General features: G+C 33.5%; 4 protein-coding genes across 4 annotated transcripts; 2 read left to right on the top strand and 2 right to left on the bottom strand.

Annotated features, from left to right (window-relative positions):
* Window positions 1–361: 361 nt before the first annotated feature.
* Window positions 362–7,916, top strand: LOC144841844 (protein SDA1 homolog). Its single transcript, XM_078698105.1, has 17 exons — window positions 362–516; window positions 1,052–1,156; window positions 1,509–1,607; window positions 2,018–2,200; window positions 2,549–2,649; window positions 2,769–2,826; window positions 3,010–3,090; window positions 3,446–3,617; window positions 4,015–4,176; window positions 4,284–4,419; window positions 4,747–4,921; window positions 5,166–5,295; window positions 5,883–6,070; window positions 6,371–6,468; window positions 6,571–6,655; window positions 7,085–7,246; window positions 7,584–7,916. Exons 1-17 carry the CDS (start codon window positions 427–429, stop codon window positions 7,629–7,631), a joined length of 2,073 nt encoding a protein of 690 aa, XP_078554231.1. The 5' UTR covers window positions 362–426; the 3' UTR covers window positions 7,632–7,916.
* Window positions 7,917–7,995: 79 nt separating this feature from the next.
* On the bottom strand, window positions 7,996–11,328 carry LOC144841846 (protein YIPF5-like). Its single transcript, XM_078698106.1, has 7 exons — window positions 11,266–11,328; window positions 10,883–11,109; window positions 10,468–10,601; window positions 9,951–9,985; window positions 9,666–9,776; window positions 9,214–9,395; window positions 7,996–8,660 (listed from the first exon to the last, which is right to left on the bottom strand). Exons 2-7 carry the CDS (start codon window positions 10,993–10,995, stop codon window positions 8,498–8,500), a joined length of 738 nt encoding a protein of 245 aa, XP_078554232.1. The 5' UTR covers window positions 10,996–11,109; window positions 11,266–11,328; the 3' UTR covers window positions 7,996–8,497.
* Window positions 11,329–11,495: 167 nt separating this feature from the next.
* On the top strand, window positions 11,496–13,405 carry LOC144843764 (large ribosomal subunit protein uL6-like). The gene is made up of 5 exons (XM_078700700.1): window positions 11,496–11,553; window positions 12,148–12,201; window positions 12,293–12,495; window positions 12,692–12,905; window positions 13,184–13,405. The coding sequence occupies exons 2-5, from the start codon at window positions 12,156–12,158 to the stop codon at window positions 13,294–13,296; spliced, it is 576 nt and encodes a 191-aa protein (XP_078556826.1). The 5' UTR covers window positions 11,496–11,553; window positions 12,148–12,155; the 3' UTR covers window positions 13,297–13,405.
* Window positions 13,406–13,906: 501 nt separating this feature from the next.
* Window positions 13,907–18,525, bottom strand: LOC144841924 (protein YIPF6-like). Its single transcript, XM_078698223.1, has 7 exons — window positions 18,450–18,525; window positions 17,814–17,942; window positions 17,604–17,682; window positions 17,187–17,229; window positions 16,692–16,811; window positions 15,752–15,906; window positions 13,907–15,507 (listed from the first exon to the last, which is right to left on the bottom strand). Exons 1-7 carry the CDS (start codon window positions 18,477–18,479, stop codon window positions 15,392–15,394), a joined length of 672 nt encoding a protein of 223 aa, XP_078554349.1. The 5' UTR covers window positions 18,480–18,525; the 3' UTR covers window positions 13,907–15,391.
* Window positions 18,526–18,542: the final 17 nt, after the last annotated feature.

Here is an 18,542-nt window from a genome sequence, read left to right as displayed (position 1 = left end):
TCAAAGTAGAGGTCAAGGGAGAGGAAACAAGTTCAGAAAATGGAAATTTAATGAAATATATTTATAAAACTAGAAAAAAAATACTGATGGCCGACTGAAGAGAAATAATTATTTTTAAACAACAACAAAGAGAGAGATTCCAACATAGAGAAGTATTAGTACTGTATAGTAGTGTATCGTACAATGACACACTCAGTAACACTAAATGTTATTGCAACAATTATGAAGATGATGATAAACAATCTTAATTGGATTGTCTGCCTTTGGCTGCTATACTGACGCAATGCGTCTATAACGCCTCAAAGATTCTGTAAATGCACACATGGCGTTCCATACAAAACTTTCCCTTTAAATTTCTCGATGATTTTTTAAGCGTAACACGTGTTGTATTTTTGTCTTAAATAAGGGGCTATAACTTCAGTAAAAATGAGTGACCGAAACAGAAACCAGTTGCCCAATAATCTGCCTCAGTTGCAGAACTTGATAAAAAGAGATCCAGAATCATATAAGGAGGAAGTAAGTTTGTTTGTTATGGTGAAATGTGTTCGCTTGTGTATGTGAAGCTAGGCCTGATACGATTATTCTGTACAATTCTGCTCTACACTAGGCTAGGCCCTCTATGGGGATCGTTAGACCAGTCTAGTCAACATGGCTAGGCCTAGCACTTGGTGGCTATTAAGAAAGTTCATTAGAGCGCCCAATGTGAACATAATAAATAGGCCTAGTAAACTAATAATAATAGTTTATAAAATAGTATTTATATACATATGATTTTTAAAATTTTAATTAAAAATATATTGACATATTTCTCTGTGTGGTGTGGTGTCCAGCACAAAAAATCCAAATAATATTATAAGCCTATATACATTTGTCCTGTCAGCCGATTCCCACGTCACCTGTTATTATTGGCGAATTAATTTTGAAATAAAATAAAAATAATGATAAGCTACATTTTACCCTCCTCTTTGGGTTCACCATCTTAACACAATATTACAGTCTTACTTATACCAAACAAATATACACAAAATTAATAATAAATATTTTTTTCCAGTTTTATCAGCAACATCGGCACTACAAGTCAAACCTTCAAATCTTCCACTTGAAGCCATCGCAGCACTCAAAAACTCTTCAAGAACTTGTCATGTTCTTATGCCAGGTAAGGTGGTTGAGCTGCCATCAATTTCATCATTTATTAGGCCTAGTCTCGGCCAACTGTTTGAAATCAAACCTCTAAATGCATACAGATTTCCACAAACCACCACATTTGGGATGCAATGTCAGCTCACTATTTAGCTAGAATATTACTATTATTACCATATTTGGTCATTTTTCAATGTTTTTTTATAATTACCTATTATTTTTTATTTTTTTTTTTTGAACATGCCTTCTTCAATCATATTACCTTTCTTTACACCATTTTGTATACTGTTTTTATTTGAAGAAAATAAATGTTACTTTGAATTGAATTGAATAAGTATGTTGAATAAGTTGGTTTTATTTTTTTATAGATTGCTCATTGTTATCCAGATGAATTGAATACGTTACCACAAGAACTCATTGAGCTTCTTCAAAAACAAAGCACAGTTTTAGACCCAGAAATGAGAATGGTAAGGTATTTAAAAAACAATATATAATGATGTTTGGAAAGAGAAAGTGTGGTTGGGTAAATAGGTTATTTCAGGCCAAAGCAACCAATTTAACAGAAATTTCCAGGTTCATAATCTCTGATTTAGCTAAAAATTGAATCACATGTACCTTGATGTGTTCAATGAAAATTCACAAAATTTCAGTTCATAATTGTCAGTTCATTAAACCCATCAAGGTACATTTTTAATTCAATTTTTAGCCAAATTAGGGATGATGAACCTGAAGCCACCGGTTGTGTTAGCATGAAATGACCCAAATACTAATAGTGAACAACCTAGAAATAACATACACATGTTTTTCAGACAAAGAAATCATTATTTTATGTTCTTTATTTATTCTATTAATTATTTATTCTTCTGTTTCTTCACAGGCATTTTGTAAAGGTTTGATTCTCCTTCGAAACAAAAATCTGATCACTCCAAATTCGTTACTGGAGCTGTTCTTTGAACTGCTAAGATGTCAAGACAAACTGCTGAGAAAGACGCTTAATAGTTACATCGTACAAGACATTAGATCCATTAATGCAAAACACAAAAACAACAAAGTTAACACTGTAAGTAATTTGTATATATGGAGAAATAGAAATAAAGTTAGTACAGTAGTTAGTATAAAGTACAGTTAATACACCCTATTATGTATTTAGTACTTGCTGTAAGTATTATCCTTTTGTATTGTCTACACTATCAAACTTTATGTAACAGAAAAAGTGATGGACATGATGATATCACTACCACATTTGGGCATATCACCACCATATTTGGCCATGTCACCATCATATTTGGGCATATCACCACCATATTTGGCCACCTCACACTTTTTTTGTCAAATTAGTTTGATAGTGTAGACAGAGCTTAACACACTTATAATAATAATTAAATACAATTAAACTTTGTTTTTTCAGTCACTACAGAATTTTATATATACAATGTTGAGAGACAGTAATGTAACAGCAGCTAAGACATCACTGGATATCATGATTGAGTTATACAGAAGAAATATATGGTAAACTACGATAACTTTAAGACATTTTTAATATTTAAATTGTTTATTTATTTTAAATGTATTTTTTATTATTAATACAGATTTTATTTGTATGAATAACATTGCAATTTTGTTTGCAGGAAAGATGAGAAGACTGTTAATGTTATCGTAACAGCTTGTTTTTCTAAGGTCACAAAGGTAAATTGAAACGGTTTTTTAATTTGTCAAGCCTAGAATTGACACATATTTCTCTCCTGTAATGAACCAAACTGTCAAAGAAACCCTTAACTAACTTTACCACTCAACTTCCCTTAAAATAAAATATAGATAAGGAAAGAACAATATACAGTTATATAGTAAAACCATATTTTATATTTCTAGATACTTGTTGCTGCTCTAAAATTCTTTCTTGGTTCCGACGATGATGATGGTGACGGAAAAGAAAGTGATAGTGAGTCTGAGGTAGTGTTCCTGTCCTTTCTTTTAAGCTTCGTTCCCACTTGGAGTTAAACGTGGCACAAGTAAATTGACCAATCACAACTCACTTGCTTTGTGCCTACTCCTTGCATCCAAGTGAGAATTAAGCTTTAACTAGAGACAATCATTAACAACTCCCTGCTTTAATCTTTCATAGACAAGTTAGAAATTATCACGACACCACCCTAAAGCTCTGTCCACACTATCAAATTTTATGTGACAATCAGTGATGTGCCCATATATGGACATGATGATGTCATATTACTACCATATTTGGGCACATCACACATTTTTTGATAATGTAGACAGAGCTTAAGTCTAAATTATTATTTTTCCTTAGGACGAAGGACCATCAGCAAAACAGTTATTGTTAGCACAGAGGGTAAACAAGAAAACAAGGAAGCGGCAGAAACAAACCAGCAGAGCATTAAAAGTGATTAATAAACATAAAAAGAAAAAGAAAGTGGAAAGCTTCAACTTCTCTGCCATTCATCTTGTTCATGATCCACAAAGTTAGTAACAATTGACCTACTGGCTCAGGGATAAGCCCATCTTGTCATATACCATGCTGGCTCAGGAATAAGCCCATCGTATCTTATATATCACAATGACTTTGGTATAAGCTCATCCTAGTTTGTTATTATTTATTTATCTCCCAGAAGGCCCAGTTATGATCAGTGACTGTGATGTACTAGTACACCAGAACCTTGGAGCTAGTGAATCTCGAACCCTTGCCATGTTCTACTATGTGCTACTTAATTACGGTTCAACTGTTTTAACTGCATGGCCACTCACTCTTGTCATGCTTTTTCCATTGATTCTGTCCCACTTATCCAGGGCATTTCCCACAGGATTGGGAATTGGGAACATAAAAACAACTGATTACTTATAGGTTATGTATTTTATTAGGCTTTGCTGAGAGATTGTTCAAACAACTTGAGAGCAGCAATGAGCGGTTTGAAGTGAAACTTATGTTGATGAATCTAATCTCGCGTCTTGTCGGAATTCATCAACTCTTTCTATTCAATTTTTATCCATTTTTACAACGCTTCATCCAGCCACATCAGAAAGGTAACATAATAAGAATCAAGTAACTGTTTTCTAAAAAAAACATGATTGTCTAAAGGCTTACATGTGTATACAGCACACCAGACTTTTAAACTATGTTTCGTTTTTAGAGGTAACAAAACTGTTGCTGTACTCGGCACAAGCAAGTCATGAGCTTGTGCCACCAGATATAATCCAGTCATTGATTATGACGCTTGTTAACAACTTTGTTACCGAGAGGAACTCAAGTGAAGTAATGGCAGTAGGGTAAGTGTACATTGTTTTCTTATCCATAATTCATAGATTTTATTAATATGATATATAATATAACCATGTCAAATAAAAATGTTTCCAAGTCTAGATATTGTTATCAAACAATTTATGCATTCAAACCTATAGCATGAAGCTTTGTCTACACTATCAAACTAGTTTGACAAAAAAGTGCCTAAGTAAGGTAGTGATATACTTAAATATGGTAGTGATATGACATCATCATGTCCATATATGGGCACATTACATTTTTTTGTCCCATAAAGTTTGATAGTGTAGACAAAGATTACTCAGTTTTCATTTGATTCTTAAATCTTATTTCAGTCTCAACGCTGTAAGAGAGGTGTGTGCAAGATGCCCACTAGCTATGAACTCTGACCTTTTGATTGACCTCGCTCAGTACAAGAACTACAAGAACAAATCTGTGATGTCTGCTGCTAGGTCACTTATAGGCTTATTCCGCAATGTCAATCCAGAGTTATTGCATCGTAAAGACAGAGTGAGTTTATCATAGCATAATGCATTTCATTGCATATTTGTCACAAGAGCTATCACCAGCATAACATTCCAGTTGATTCCCCCAAAACTAGACTTTCCCCACTATTCTCATACCCAGCTCAAGATTGTCCAGATGTATACTGTATAATTATGTAATCCATACATTCATCAAATTTAGATTTGATTTTCGATTTCTGCCAACCATGATTTAAATATGTTTTATCTGATTTTGTTTTGACGCACAGGGTAAACCAACGGAGCATAGCTTAGACATTCAGCCCAAAGAGTATGGAGAACTTGTAGCCCCAGATTTTATACCAGGAGCTGAGGTATTAAAGAATGCTGCAGAACTAAAAGAAGCTCAAATAGAAGAAGGTATGTTGATTATAAATGCCAACTCAGACAGTGTTGTACAACGAGGAGTGGCGAAACGGTTTGACTCGTCGGTGCTGTCTGAGTTGAATCCCGACGAGATGAGTCATCTTGGGATAGCGTCCGGTGTAGTTTTTAGGTCGTCTCGAGAACTATAAACTTGTTTAACTTGTTTCCGCGTGACGCTGTCTGAGTTGGCCTTAATACTAAATTATCTTATAGGCCTTCATGGTGCATCTCAAAAGTTACACTGTTTTTTCCGATTCTAAAGCTCTGTCTACACTATCAAACTAGATATGGTAGTGATATGACATCATCCTGTCCATATATGGACACATCACATTTTTTGTCACATAAAGATTGATTGTGTAGACAGAGCTTAAAGAGAATTTGTCTACTGTACTCCTTTGATATTCATATTCCTAAATTGGATGTATATACAATACAAATATGTGACTAGTTCAAACCCACATGCCAATGCTCAAGTTATTGATAACAGTTCTTTCAGTATCTGTCCCTCCTGACTGTTAACTATACTAAAACTAATTCCGTTTTTTATTTGAGTATTTATATTTTCTTTTTTTTTAAAGCGGGTTGGGAGAGCTGTAGTGATTCTGGAGATGACAGCGATGGTAGTTGGCATGACGTGGTACATTCAGATGATGAAGTACCCAAGAACGAAGAGGGCGGTGTTGAAGATGGCCTAACAGCGGAGGAGAGACAAGCGAGGGCATCTGAGATTAGTAGTTCAAGGTTGTTGACACAGGATGAATTTAAGGTAATTTTTTTTTTTTTTTTTAATTCCATACTCATCCAACGGGGAGCACAAACTCACCAATTACAGGATGGATAAACTATTTAATAATTTATCATGCTTATAAACTAAGTCTTATTTGAGGCTTAGGGAGTGGAGTTGAAAAGAGTCGTGAGTTACAACCCTGGTACTAGGTCAGGATTGAACCCTGGATCTTGACATTGGAAGGCAAGCATGTTAACCACCAAGCTACAGCTCAACTACAAGTTAATTGCTATATCATTTTTGAATTGTTTACACCACATCTTTGTTTTTTTTTTTAAGGAAATCCGAGTAAAACAGATGCAACGAGAAATGGAGGGGGCAAAGGTCAAAAAAGGAAAGAAAAGAAAGCTGAATACTTCAATAGAGGAAGAAGAAAGGTGGGATATTTTAAATGTTTTATTTAAACCTAGTTTGTACGGTTGTCATCCCAATACAAAATCTCTTTATCTGCATTTTAACTGTTCTTTTTTGTTTTACAGAGGTGAAATACTTTCACTAAACAGAATTGAAGCTATTAAATATCGACCAAGACACGACAAGGAGTCACGACTCACAACCGTTATGGTATGTTGTTTCATATTAGAAATAAATGTATTTTATACGAGCTATGGACATTTTTTTTTTTATTTATAACTTTCAAACTTTCATAATACAGTACATGAACAAAGAGGCAACAACAGACATATACCATCAAAAAAGAACTATGGAGCTATGGACAAATTTCTCTTATCCAAATATTTAGATATTTAGAGATGTTATTTCTAATAGGAAATATTGATTTGTAAACACTTCCATTGGTTTCACATTGCAATGGTCTGTGTTGAGTGGAGTTGTTTTTGTGTTTGTTTTACATGGTGTATACAAGCTGGTTAGATAGACATTCTATACGTGGGACAAGCTACGCAGGTTTTCCGCTTACCGTTACCGCTCGTCTTTGTAAATTGGCCTTTAGTGTGGACCTGGAAATTGTATATTGATATAATTTTTTTGCAGGGTGGCAGAGAGGGAAGAGAAAAGTACACCAAACAGAAGAGAAGACAAAATCCTAATTCAAGCACAAGTAATAAAGAAAAAGAGAAAAAAAAACCATTTATGATGGTGAAGCAGAAGAGAAACATCAAAGGGAAACAAAAGAGGTCTTTTAGAGAAAAACAGGTAATGTACAATAGGCTGAACGATTCTCAGTACTGTATGTTTAATTTGCACAGTACCAGTGGCAAATGCTGTAATACACTGTCACATGTATCACATGCCGTGCATGTATCATAGGCCATAAGCCTAACCTTGACTTAATACGGGCACACATGTGATACATATGTGACACTGTATTACAGAATTTGCCTATGATACAGTACAGAGTATCGGGTGAAATGACAGGACTAATAATTCACACGACTATGACTATTATAATAGTATAAGTATGTATATGTATATACATATAAATATGTGTATTTTCATTTACTAAATTTCTTCTCATTTTTCTTTACTATAGATCGCTCTGAGAGATTCCTTGATAAAGAGAATGAAGAACTCAAAATAGATTTTCAAGAAATGAAAAACCATAACTATAATGTGTTAATTTAGTTATTCATAAAAATGTCTGCAATATGTATAATCATATTTTAGAATTAATGTTATTTCGAAAATAATAAATTTAAAAGAACACTTAATTATTAAATATTTTTATTGTGTTTTTATTCATCAGTGTTAAAAATAATTTTTAAGTTTGGCTAGTGCCATTTCATGCTTAATGGTCACAGCAAAAATCAAATATTGTACGCGATTATAGTACGGTAAAATTAATAAAACAAAAATTGAAACAATATTCACCAGTTACATATTATATTTTTATTGAAAACTTTATTATTAAAAAGAGCTGAATTGTGACATACATTATGTGCTTAATAAATAATACAATATATATTTTGGTAAAATATTCACAAGAATGAGATACAGATCTATGTATTTATTCCACCTGTCAATCTCTATTTGTAAGCACACAATACAAACAAAGGAAAATAATATTTATATTGGCAATTACTGTATACATATCTCCTAGATTTTAACGTATATAATTACTAATTATGATATAGTGAGATGAAAAAATACCATAATGTGTTTAACACTTAACAAATCCTAATTACATAAATGTATATAATTATGTTTTTTAAAAAAAGGAACGTGACAATTTGTTCCCTGACCCCGTCTCTTAACATCCATATTATATGATGTGATTTGTGTAAATTCCATTGCTACACACAACATTAGATGTCGTTTCATGCTGTTTTTAAATAACATGCTATTTCTATACATATACTGTATTGAAAGGTAACACCACTCCATAATGATTTAATTTTTGCTTTTAATTCCTCAAATTGTATTTTTATATCATTATGTCACACTCCTTTAAAATATTGTAATAAGAGCGAAGACTCCATAAAGCAATGCACATGGGTAGGCTACTAGAGGTTGCTGCGAGTCCATGGCTAATGCCGTGACAAATAGTTTAGAAGCTGACCAACTACACCAACCTATTGCAGATAATGATATCAACGTCCCTGCTATTGACCTGTAAGTAAATATTACAAGAGGTAGAATTTCATTTTTTATTATACAAATACATTAATTCATTAAATCACAATAAAATAATAGTATGTACAGTGAACTCTCTCAATACCGGACGTGCCAAATATGTCTGGTTTTCCAGAAAGTCTGGTATTCAGAATGTGTTTTAATGGTAAAGAAGAATTTGGCACTTTTTGGGAGAGTTTCCAGTTTTCAGAGAGGTATTGAGAGAATTGACTACAATTTTGTATTGATAAAATGGGGTCTTATGAAATATTTGAGAAGGTTCTAATAAAGCCACATATTCTTCAGGCATATTGCCGACGATGTTCTAAAATGGACTTTATCCATCTCACTCATATACATTGTCGTCCAATCACTGTACATTTTCTTTTCATTTTTGTGCCAATCAAGTCATTTTTTATGATCGTTTAGAGTAGAGATAGCGTAATCTATCTGACGGTCTTCCACTTTTTCACCTTTATAAAATGGGGTGTTCAATACTTTTAAGTATAGTAATTAACTGAATAATAACGAAAAACTTTCAAAACTCTTACTCTAACGTCATGACAATGGCAAGCCCAGACAAGAAGACCATTGGCAGAAGACAGTAGCCAAGAACACTGATGATGCAAGAAGCAGACACACCAGTAAAACTCATCATGTTCAACAGAACCCACATGGCAGCACACCCTACTCCGCCAATGCCATATATGTAACCAAAATGTACTTTTCCAGCCTTGAAAAGAGTAAAAAAAATCAACAATGTAAAGCTCTGTCTACAAACAAATGATGAAAGTGTGATATGCCCAAATATGGTAGTGATATGACATCATATCACTACTATTGGGCATATTATTGTTCACATCACACATTTTTGTCAAACTATTTTGATAAGCTCTGGCTACACTATCAAACTTTATTTAACAACAAAATGTGATTATTATATTATATTATGTTCAAATATTTTGTTGGCAGAAATCGGTACTAGTTTCGGAAAAATACTTACAAGTAATAAAGTTCCACCAAAAGCAAATGCAAATACTAGAGGTCCTGCTAAATCTGAATCATTCACTGCTTCTGCTGAGGTCTCTCTCAGTGGGTTTAATACAGTCAATGTCTATACAAAAACAACACAACAAATCTCAACAATTATTTCTCTATTTATCCATATTTTTCAGTAAAGTAAACTGTCGTCTTCACAGAGTAAAACGTACAGTATTTAATATCAGTTTCTATTATAATGTACTGTATATTATTAATGATATTTTTTAATTGTAGGGTATAAACTTACTTTAGAATAAATATGATCAAAGTTAATTCCAAGTTCTGAAAAAACGAAGATAGCCAATCTTTAAAAAGAACATATACAGTATCAACTTCATTGGACAAACCTTAATTGTTCTTCAAACCTGACTTTTGAGTAAAAATTAACCAAATTTTACTGGTTAGTATCTGCATATATATTCAAAGAGTAACACTAAAAGGGTGTTACCATAAAATAGAACTAAATTTAAGAGGTTGAAATATTGGATTCTACACGTTACACCCATATATTCCTCAAGGCAATCTCACAACAGGACACTGAGCTCGCCTTGCCAAGATAGGAACTCGTAACAGTCCTTTGATCTTATGTCTGGCTGCGACAAATACCAAAAGTACTGCCCTATGTACATATTCTCTGCAGTGCATAGTGTCTGTTAAGGGGTGTGGGATTGATCGTATCGCAGCCAGAGATACACCCTTTGATCTCCAGAGCTTAGCATCCTGTTGTTAGATTGCCTTGGTCAAAGTAGTATTAGGTAGTATACCTTCCAACAATGGTGGTTCATCATCAAAGCTCCCAGAATAGCCTGTATCTTCCTCTGGCATGGGTTCAGGTGTCATGATTTGACCTGTGTATGCTTGTTGACCATAAGCTGATTGTTGTTGGGAATAGTCATACCTAAAAAAGAATTAATATAAATAGTAGTTATTAGTCAAACTGTTGCATTAATTCATTCATTTCATTTAACAGGGTATATGAAACGTTAAGTTAGCATTCAACGAACAAGCTTGTGTTAAGCCACTTAAGCACATTCAATTATCCAATTATGTTTTCCAATCGAATACGGCAACTGATATAATATAGGCCTAGGCGTAATCTATTTTTAGGCAAATGTATGGAAGTTTAAATATTAATAATAAACCTGCAGGTAATTTAAAAATTGTACATTTTTGTATTACCCCATTTGTTGTGGTTGAGCATATTGATCTCCTCCCATATCATAACTCTGGCCATACTGCTGCTGCTGCTGGCTATCATCATAGTTACTTTGGTAAAAACCTTGACTGTCCATGTTGTCAAGTCGGCCTTCAGCGGGTACTGCTCTAATGACCAGGCTGCTGTATGAGTATGTGTGCCGTGTGTGACTTTGAACTGGTTGATGGGCGATGGGAATGGCCTAACTTTGCTGGTGATTTTAATCAAATTAAAGAACAGTATCATGAAAAACACCTGAACAGAAGTCTACACTATTATACACAATAAAAGCGAACAGCGTTATTTGGTACAAAATATTAGCTAGGCCTAGGACTAAATAAATACAATTTTGAACAGCGGTACTCACGATATTTTTGTCCTTCGGAAAAAGTTTGTGTACGTGGGTCGAGTACCTAGGCTACTCAAAAACATTATTCCCACGTTATTATTATTATGAAATATAAATAAGTAATAAAATTACTAATTTTAGTAGCTGTAAATAATATTAAAATATTCAAAATTATAGTTAGTGTAAACTTTATCAAACATTAATTAAACTTAAACTAAGTTAATTTGAATAGCTTAAGTTGGACTACATTTATTTGACCTCTCTCTTTTCTACCGATCGACCTTTTCGGTCTGTGCGATAGCAGAGGTTCGTGAGTTATGAAAAATAGTTATTAAAATCTATACATTTCTCAGTTATATATTGATCATCCTTCTTCATAAACTGCCCTATTAAATTTATAAAACATAATATAAAGTCTGTGTTTAATTAGTTTGTGATAGTTGATAATAGTATGAATAAAAATGCTTGATTTAAATGGTTACATGTACTGTACATAGAAAACCAATATGTAGGCCTACGTTAAAAAGGAGATGTATACGAAACCCGGCCCAGGATAGATTATTATTAGAGCATGAAATAAAACATTCAATAGTTTATTACTGCTCTACTGAATATCCCGCCCTGGCCTAGGCCTAGTAGTAGCAGTACTGCTAGTAGTAGTACTAAGACTCAAGACTGAGTAAGAGATAGATAGTGCCTAGCGTTAGGCCCATGCCTAGATTAGAAAGAAGGCTAGGCCAGGTTTGGGACGAAGTGACCACATATGTTTTTGCACCCAGAAATGTAAGAAAAGGGTTAAACAAATCTTACCAATGAGAAAATAGGCTTAGGCCAATAATATTAATAATATGAAGTACTGTATTGTGTAATAATATATTTTTTAAATAATTTTTCTTTCAGGTGCAGCTATGAAGACTATCTTAGCAACAAGATTTGTGGAGGTGCCGGAAAATGGTACAGGAATTTTTTTTAGTCCTAATTATAGTCCTTTTTAACAATTTATACCAAGTTTAATTTTTTAAACTTGATAAAATTATTGTTTCAGTCACGGTATCCATCAAGGCAAGGACCATCACAGTGACAGGACCCAGAGGGGTGTTGGTACGTACCTTCCGACACATGAGGGTGGAACTGACTGTCATTGGAAAGAAAATCCGTGTTGACAAATGGTTTGGAATTAAGAAGGAATTAGCCGGTGTTCGTACTATCTGCACCCATATTGAAAACATGATCAAAGGTGTAACACTTGTAAGTTGTTAAATGTTTTTATTTACTAATAGAGTTCATTAAAATTGCAGCAAATATTAAAAATAGAGAAAAAAAATCAACCATACAAAGAAAACAATATTTGCATACCACAAGGAATTAAAATTGAAGTGTTGTCCATAACATTACAGTGTTAACAAAAAATCATCTTTAAATTATTCCATTTATTTTTTATTAGGGGTACAAATACAAAATGAGGTCTGTGTATGCGCATTTCCCCATCAACTGCAACATCCAGGAAAATGGTTCCCTTATTGAGATCCGAAACTTTCTCGGAGAGAAGTTTATCCGTCGTGTGCAGATGAAAGAAGGTGTGATTGTATCATCATCACCCAAGATGAAAGACGAGCTGATTCTTGAAGGAAATGACATCGAAAAGGTTTCACAATGTGGTATGTAATGTAGTCTTTTTTTTAATACATTTATCATTACATGATGAATTGTAAAATCTTGTCTTGGATATGGGCTGTCACACTGATGATGGGGTACAGAGGTACCTTGGTAATTGCAGTGTTATCTATTGTTTATAAAACACCCCTGTGCAGTGTTAATTAACACTGTACAGCACTGAATTCAAGTGGTCACTCTTCTACACCAAATGGACACTGTACTACACCCAATTGTCAACGGTCCAAAATCATTAAATACTGTTTTTTTCCCTTTTCTGCAGCTGCCTCAATTCAACAGTCCACAACTGTCAAGAACAAGGATATTCGAAAATTCTTAGATGGTATTTATGTGTCGGAGAAAACAACAATTGTCACTCCAGAAGGACAACAGTAAATTAAACTGAACGACGGACTAAGGAAATAAAATTCTTCATGAATAACCACAGCCACAATAAGACCATAAAACAACAAAGATTAAATAAAATAACATTGTAATATTGAAAGTTTGTTTATTTGTTTTGTGTTAAGTGTGTATTTTGTTATAAAATTCTAAAATTTTCTCTTCGCGCCCCCTCCCCAAAGTATTCTCACTTCAGTAAATAAATATTCAATTCCCTAAAGATCTGTCTACACTATCAAACTAGTTTGTCAAAAAAAGTGCGATGTGCCCAAATATGGTGTGGTAATGTGGTGCTCAAATAGTAGTAGTGATATGACATAATCATGTCCATATATGGGAACATTTTTGGTCACATAAAGTTTGATAGTGTAGACAGAGCTTAAAGTTGTACAGTATTACTTTGGAGTATTGTTTAATTTTAAGTGAGTTTCCTTTTTAGTCCATTAAGTGTATTGTAACTGGTGAAACTACAGATGGCCGTACCTTTCAATAGCATGTACCAAGTCCAAGTGACTCTTCATTGGAACCAAAATGTGCGTAATTTTATCCATTAACTTTCAAAATGAATCTTCACTTATTACAAATGCACACAAATAAAAAAGAATTGGATTATTGTATAACCCCTTTATTTAAAAGGCACCAAATAATAAATAAATGTACATTATCAATAATAAATGATTATTTTCATCTCAATTTTTTAAAGTAATATAAATTGCAAATTGCTCAATTATTTACAGTATACTGTAATAAACCTAAACAAAGTTTATTTTAAAAGAAATCTCCCTGCAACTCAAAACTTCATTCAAAATATAAAAACCTTTCCATCAAACCAAGTGCAAAACAAGTAAAATGGTTAATAAAATCAATTGTATTTACTGTATAATTTTTACTTAGAAAAAAGTATCAAAACATTATAGCATAAATTGCTGTAGATCTTTCCTATAATACTAATTACAATGGACCATGTACATTATGGTATATGGTCCATGCCACATATTACGTGGCATTGGGATAATAATAATTTCTTAAATTAAAATAAGCAAGGTAAAAACTACAGATGCAGATTGATTGATAAATATGCTACAGGCTTTGCTGTTTTTGTTGTCCAAATAGACTAAGCGAATTTGTTTAAATTATCCTACAGTACAGTAATAGCCTAGATAAACATAAACCTTATGTTGTTAAATTAGCCTAGGTGCAGATACTGTTAATTTTTTTTAATCAAGCATGTGTAATTACACAGCTGGAAAGAGGTGTATGAAAATGAGATTTGATTATGTGATGCCCCTTTCACTTTGCCTAGTGTTTACACACAGGGTGTGCACACAATACAAAAATAGCACAGGTGTTAACGCACTTGTGTGTGTAAACTGATGATTTTTGTGATGTGCATGTTTTACAAGGCTCTTCCCTAGCTTCAGCTAGCTTAATGGCACTATACTCCTTCTTTGTAATCTGTCCATAGTTTTACAGTTGAACTATCTGTTGTATTGCCTTTAAATTCATTTTCAAAATTATAAGTTTCATTGTTTAAAGCTCTGTCTACACTATCAAACTTTATGTGATAAAAAATTGTACCCATATATAGACATGATGATGTTATATCAGTACCATATTTGGGCATATCACTACCATATGTGGGCACATCACATTTTTTTTGTCAAACTCGTTTGATAGTGTAGACTGTGATAAGTTTAGACCAGGAACATCAATTGCGATTCTGTTGTCATATTACTGGTTGGCCTAACAATAGATTGTTTGTCTTGCTGCCTGTTGGAGAACCTTTTTCAGCAGCACCCATTTATCCTCCTGGGTCTTAAGACACCAATTAGCTTTCAGTTTTGTGTTGGCTTTCCTTGTAATAATCAGTGGCGTAATGCACAGGGCAAAAGCCCCTAGTTTAGCACTCCTAAGGGGCCTTCCAATGCTGGGTAGTTGGCATTGGACTGCTGATGCCCAGGGCCCCATGAGCTCTGGGACCCTGGGTTTAGCCAGTGAGCACTCATTGCCGTTACGCCACTGGTAATAATACTTAACCACCTTTAATGAACATAATATTGCACTGAAGGAATCATTTTCCATGATGTATTCAAGCTGTCTGACCAAGAATAAGCCAAGCGATAACAAAGTAGAAAAGACAAATGGGATAGAGCGCTAAACCCTTCTTGTTTGGTGGTTGACTATCGGCCAAAAAGGCCAGAGAAGCTGAAATAAAAATATAAAATTAATACATATTAATTATTGTCTAAATAAACCTTGTATTGCTTCGAGTAGGAAGGGGGTCACAAAAAGTTATTAAAGTAGGAACATCTAGTCATTGCCAGATGAAGATTTGTTGATAACAAGTTGAAATGTCGCACAAGTACATATTATTACATAAAGAATTGTATACAGAAAGTAGGAAATTGTTTTACTTTATATTGTAAAAATAAATAAATAAAAACCTTACCTAATGTTGACCAAAAGAATGCAATGAACGTAACGATTAAGCGTACAATAAATAAGTACTGATTCGATGATAACAGCAACAGCCGACAAAGAATTAATGCCACGTTCAATGGAAGAAGACAATAACCTAAAATACACACAGTTTGGAAGAAAGATCTGAAATGTAGAAAATAGAATAGTTTTTATGATAAAGTTACTGTATGTGAACTGTATTGAATCTTAGGCTATGGGAAACACTTTCCTCTCTAAGTGAATACGATTTTAATATTTAAAGATGTATTGTCCCCCTAAAAAATAATTTTTTAAATTTTTGTTGTTGAATATGCCATTTTAATATCACATAATAGTTATTCACTATGACCAAAAACTTGAACCAAAAAAAAACATTTTCCACCAAAAAAATGTAATTTAAAGCAAAATATACCTAAATTGTCTGGAAGACAGTGGTTTTTGGTTGAAATTAACCATTTCTTTTGTCTTTTTATAAGTGAAATAATTATTTTTGATGATTTTTTTTCTACAGAAGTGAATAACTTTATTAAAACTGTGAAATTGCCTATTCAAAATCTGATTTTATTAATCTTTATTTTTTCATGTTTTGGGGGACAATACATCTTTAAGAGAAATATCTTACTTAAGTGTGATTGGTGAATACTGAACCTGTATTCTACCTGAAGGTGAGCATTATACCTATGGGCTTATAGTTATTGTAGATGGGCTTATCATGGGAATTATACTCTAGTCAAATAAATAGAATGGACTTAATTATAAAGCTTGTAAATATGATGAGGATAGGATAAAATCTTAGTATGGGCTAGGGAGGATGTGCTAATCTGAGGATGAGATCAATATATGTATGGGCTAAAATTGAAGGATGGGCTTAAATTTGATGGTGGGCTTAAATTTGAGGGTGGGCTTAAATCTAAAAGTATTATACTCACATTAAGCCACCAAGTAGCTTTGAGTTTAGTGTTACAATGACAGAACCAAATGAAACAAGCACGAACACCTCTGAGAACTGAGGCTGTTCTGTCTTCTTGTCATCAGAAGCCTGTAACATCCTAAAAACATTATATTATGTTTAATGAGACTGACTATTTAGGCATTTATGATTTCCTTATGTCATACAGAAAATGAATACATATATCCTCACGTATAATCCCACTTCGGGTTTAATCCCACTCCCTTACTTTATGTCTGATTTCACAAATAGACATATCCCCTGGTATAGTCTCTGACTTTTGGTCTGGATGTAGGCCTCTCTCTAGCCAGTATAGATGGGTTTTTACAAGAAATGCTTACCAATCAATTTTTTCCTGAACCAGGGTTTCCCCGGGTACAGACCCACCCCCAAAAGTCAGCCCAATTTTGTGTTCTTGGGTGGTGGGATTATACCAGAGGATACACGGTACTGTAATTAAAAAATAGATACTTACATCGCTAATAGTGTGCAGAGTATAAGTGGTCCCCACAAGTCCCCTAAAAAGGTTAAAACAAGTAAAATTTATTAATCTGTTATCTGAAAAGTCACTACACACTATGACTGAAATTAAATATTTTATATTGGATTACTGTACTGTACTATATCACTGTCAAATTATGAATCATAGCCGCTATCTATAACTTTGGAATCATGGGTTTTAAGCTCTGTCTACACTATAAAACTTTATGTGACAAAAAAATGTTATGTGTACATATATGGACATGACGATGTCATATCACTACCACATTTGGCCATGTCACTACCACATTTGGGCACATCACACTTTTTTGTCAAACTAGTTTGATAGTATAGACAGAGCTTTAAGCAAGTTTAAAACATTGGTTTTCTAACATGATTTTTTCCAACTTACATTCACGTAATAATGTTTTACTTTGTTTTGGATACAGAACATGTAAAAACTTTGAAAAAACTGCATTTAAATCTCTCATCTAAAAGAAAACAAAAATTAATGATTAACACATGTGATGTCTTTGCGATATGTTGTAAAATAGTTTCGCATTAATCAATTAATATAATTTTTAAAGTGAGTGCATAAATTAATAAAATTAAATTGACGTACAATTGTTTCTCTAATTGGTTCATCAAGTGTTGAAAAAGCAGTTTCGTCATCTTCCTCGGGTGCTCCTGGTACTGTAATATCGCCCTCTATAGGCATGTTCATATCAATAGTTTGCATTTTCGAATCAAGCTGAAAAATATTATATTATTATAATTGATTATACACACTGTTTAAATAATTTCATCTTTTTTAAAACATTATCTTTTATTCTAAATCAATCCATCAATCAATGTACATGAGTCACGAATACCGAAAGAAAGAGGGAAACTTAATTTATTAAGTTAAGCATAATTTAATAAAAACGGTGTACAGTATAATATACACAGTAGGTGGTCCCCTGATAGAGCTCGTACATCGCCTAGTCCTACACCGCAATCCACCATATGGCACCAATCGCACGCGAGCCCGAGGTGGTGGTACGCATTAAATCCCGCCGACAAATTGACTTATCGGTGGTCGGAATCTTGGCTAGGCCTAGCTAGTAGTAGGCTGAATAGCATCAATAATGACCATGCTTTTTAATTTTTCTGTTTAACTTTTGCACACTGAATATCTAAAATATGCGGGAAACTATTATATCTAAATTTAAAAATAAAAATACACGATTAATTAATGATTTTACATCTAAAAACACACCTGTGACGTGTCAATCTCCGCGTCAGCCATGGTGGTCCGTGTTTTTGTTGATTGTGATGGCGCCCTCTCAATTAGCTCGTTCACGTGGGTTTA

The sequence above is a fragment of the Antedon bifida genome, chromosome 5 (assembly GCF_963402885.1).
Source record: "Antedon bifida chromosome 5, ecAntBifi1.1, whole genome shotgun sequence".
NCBI lineage: Eukaryota > Metazoa > Echinodermata > Crinoidea > Comatulida > Antedonidae > Antedon > Antedon bifida.
The sequence above is the reverse complement of the archived record's forward strand: the minus strand, read 5'-3'. Positions and strand labels throughout refer to the sequence as shown.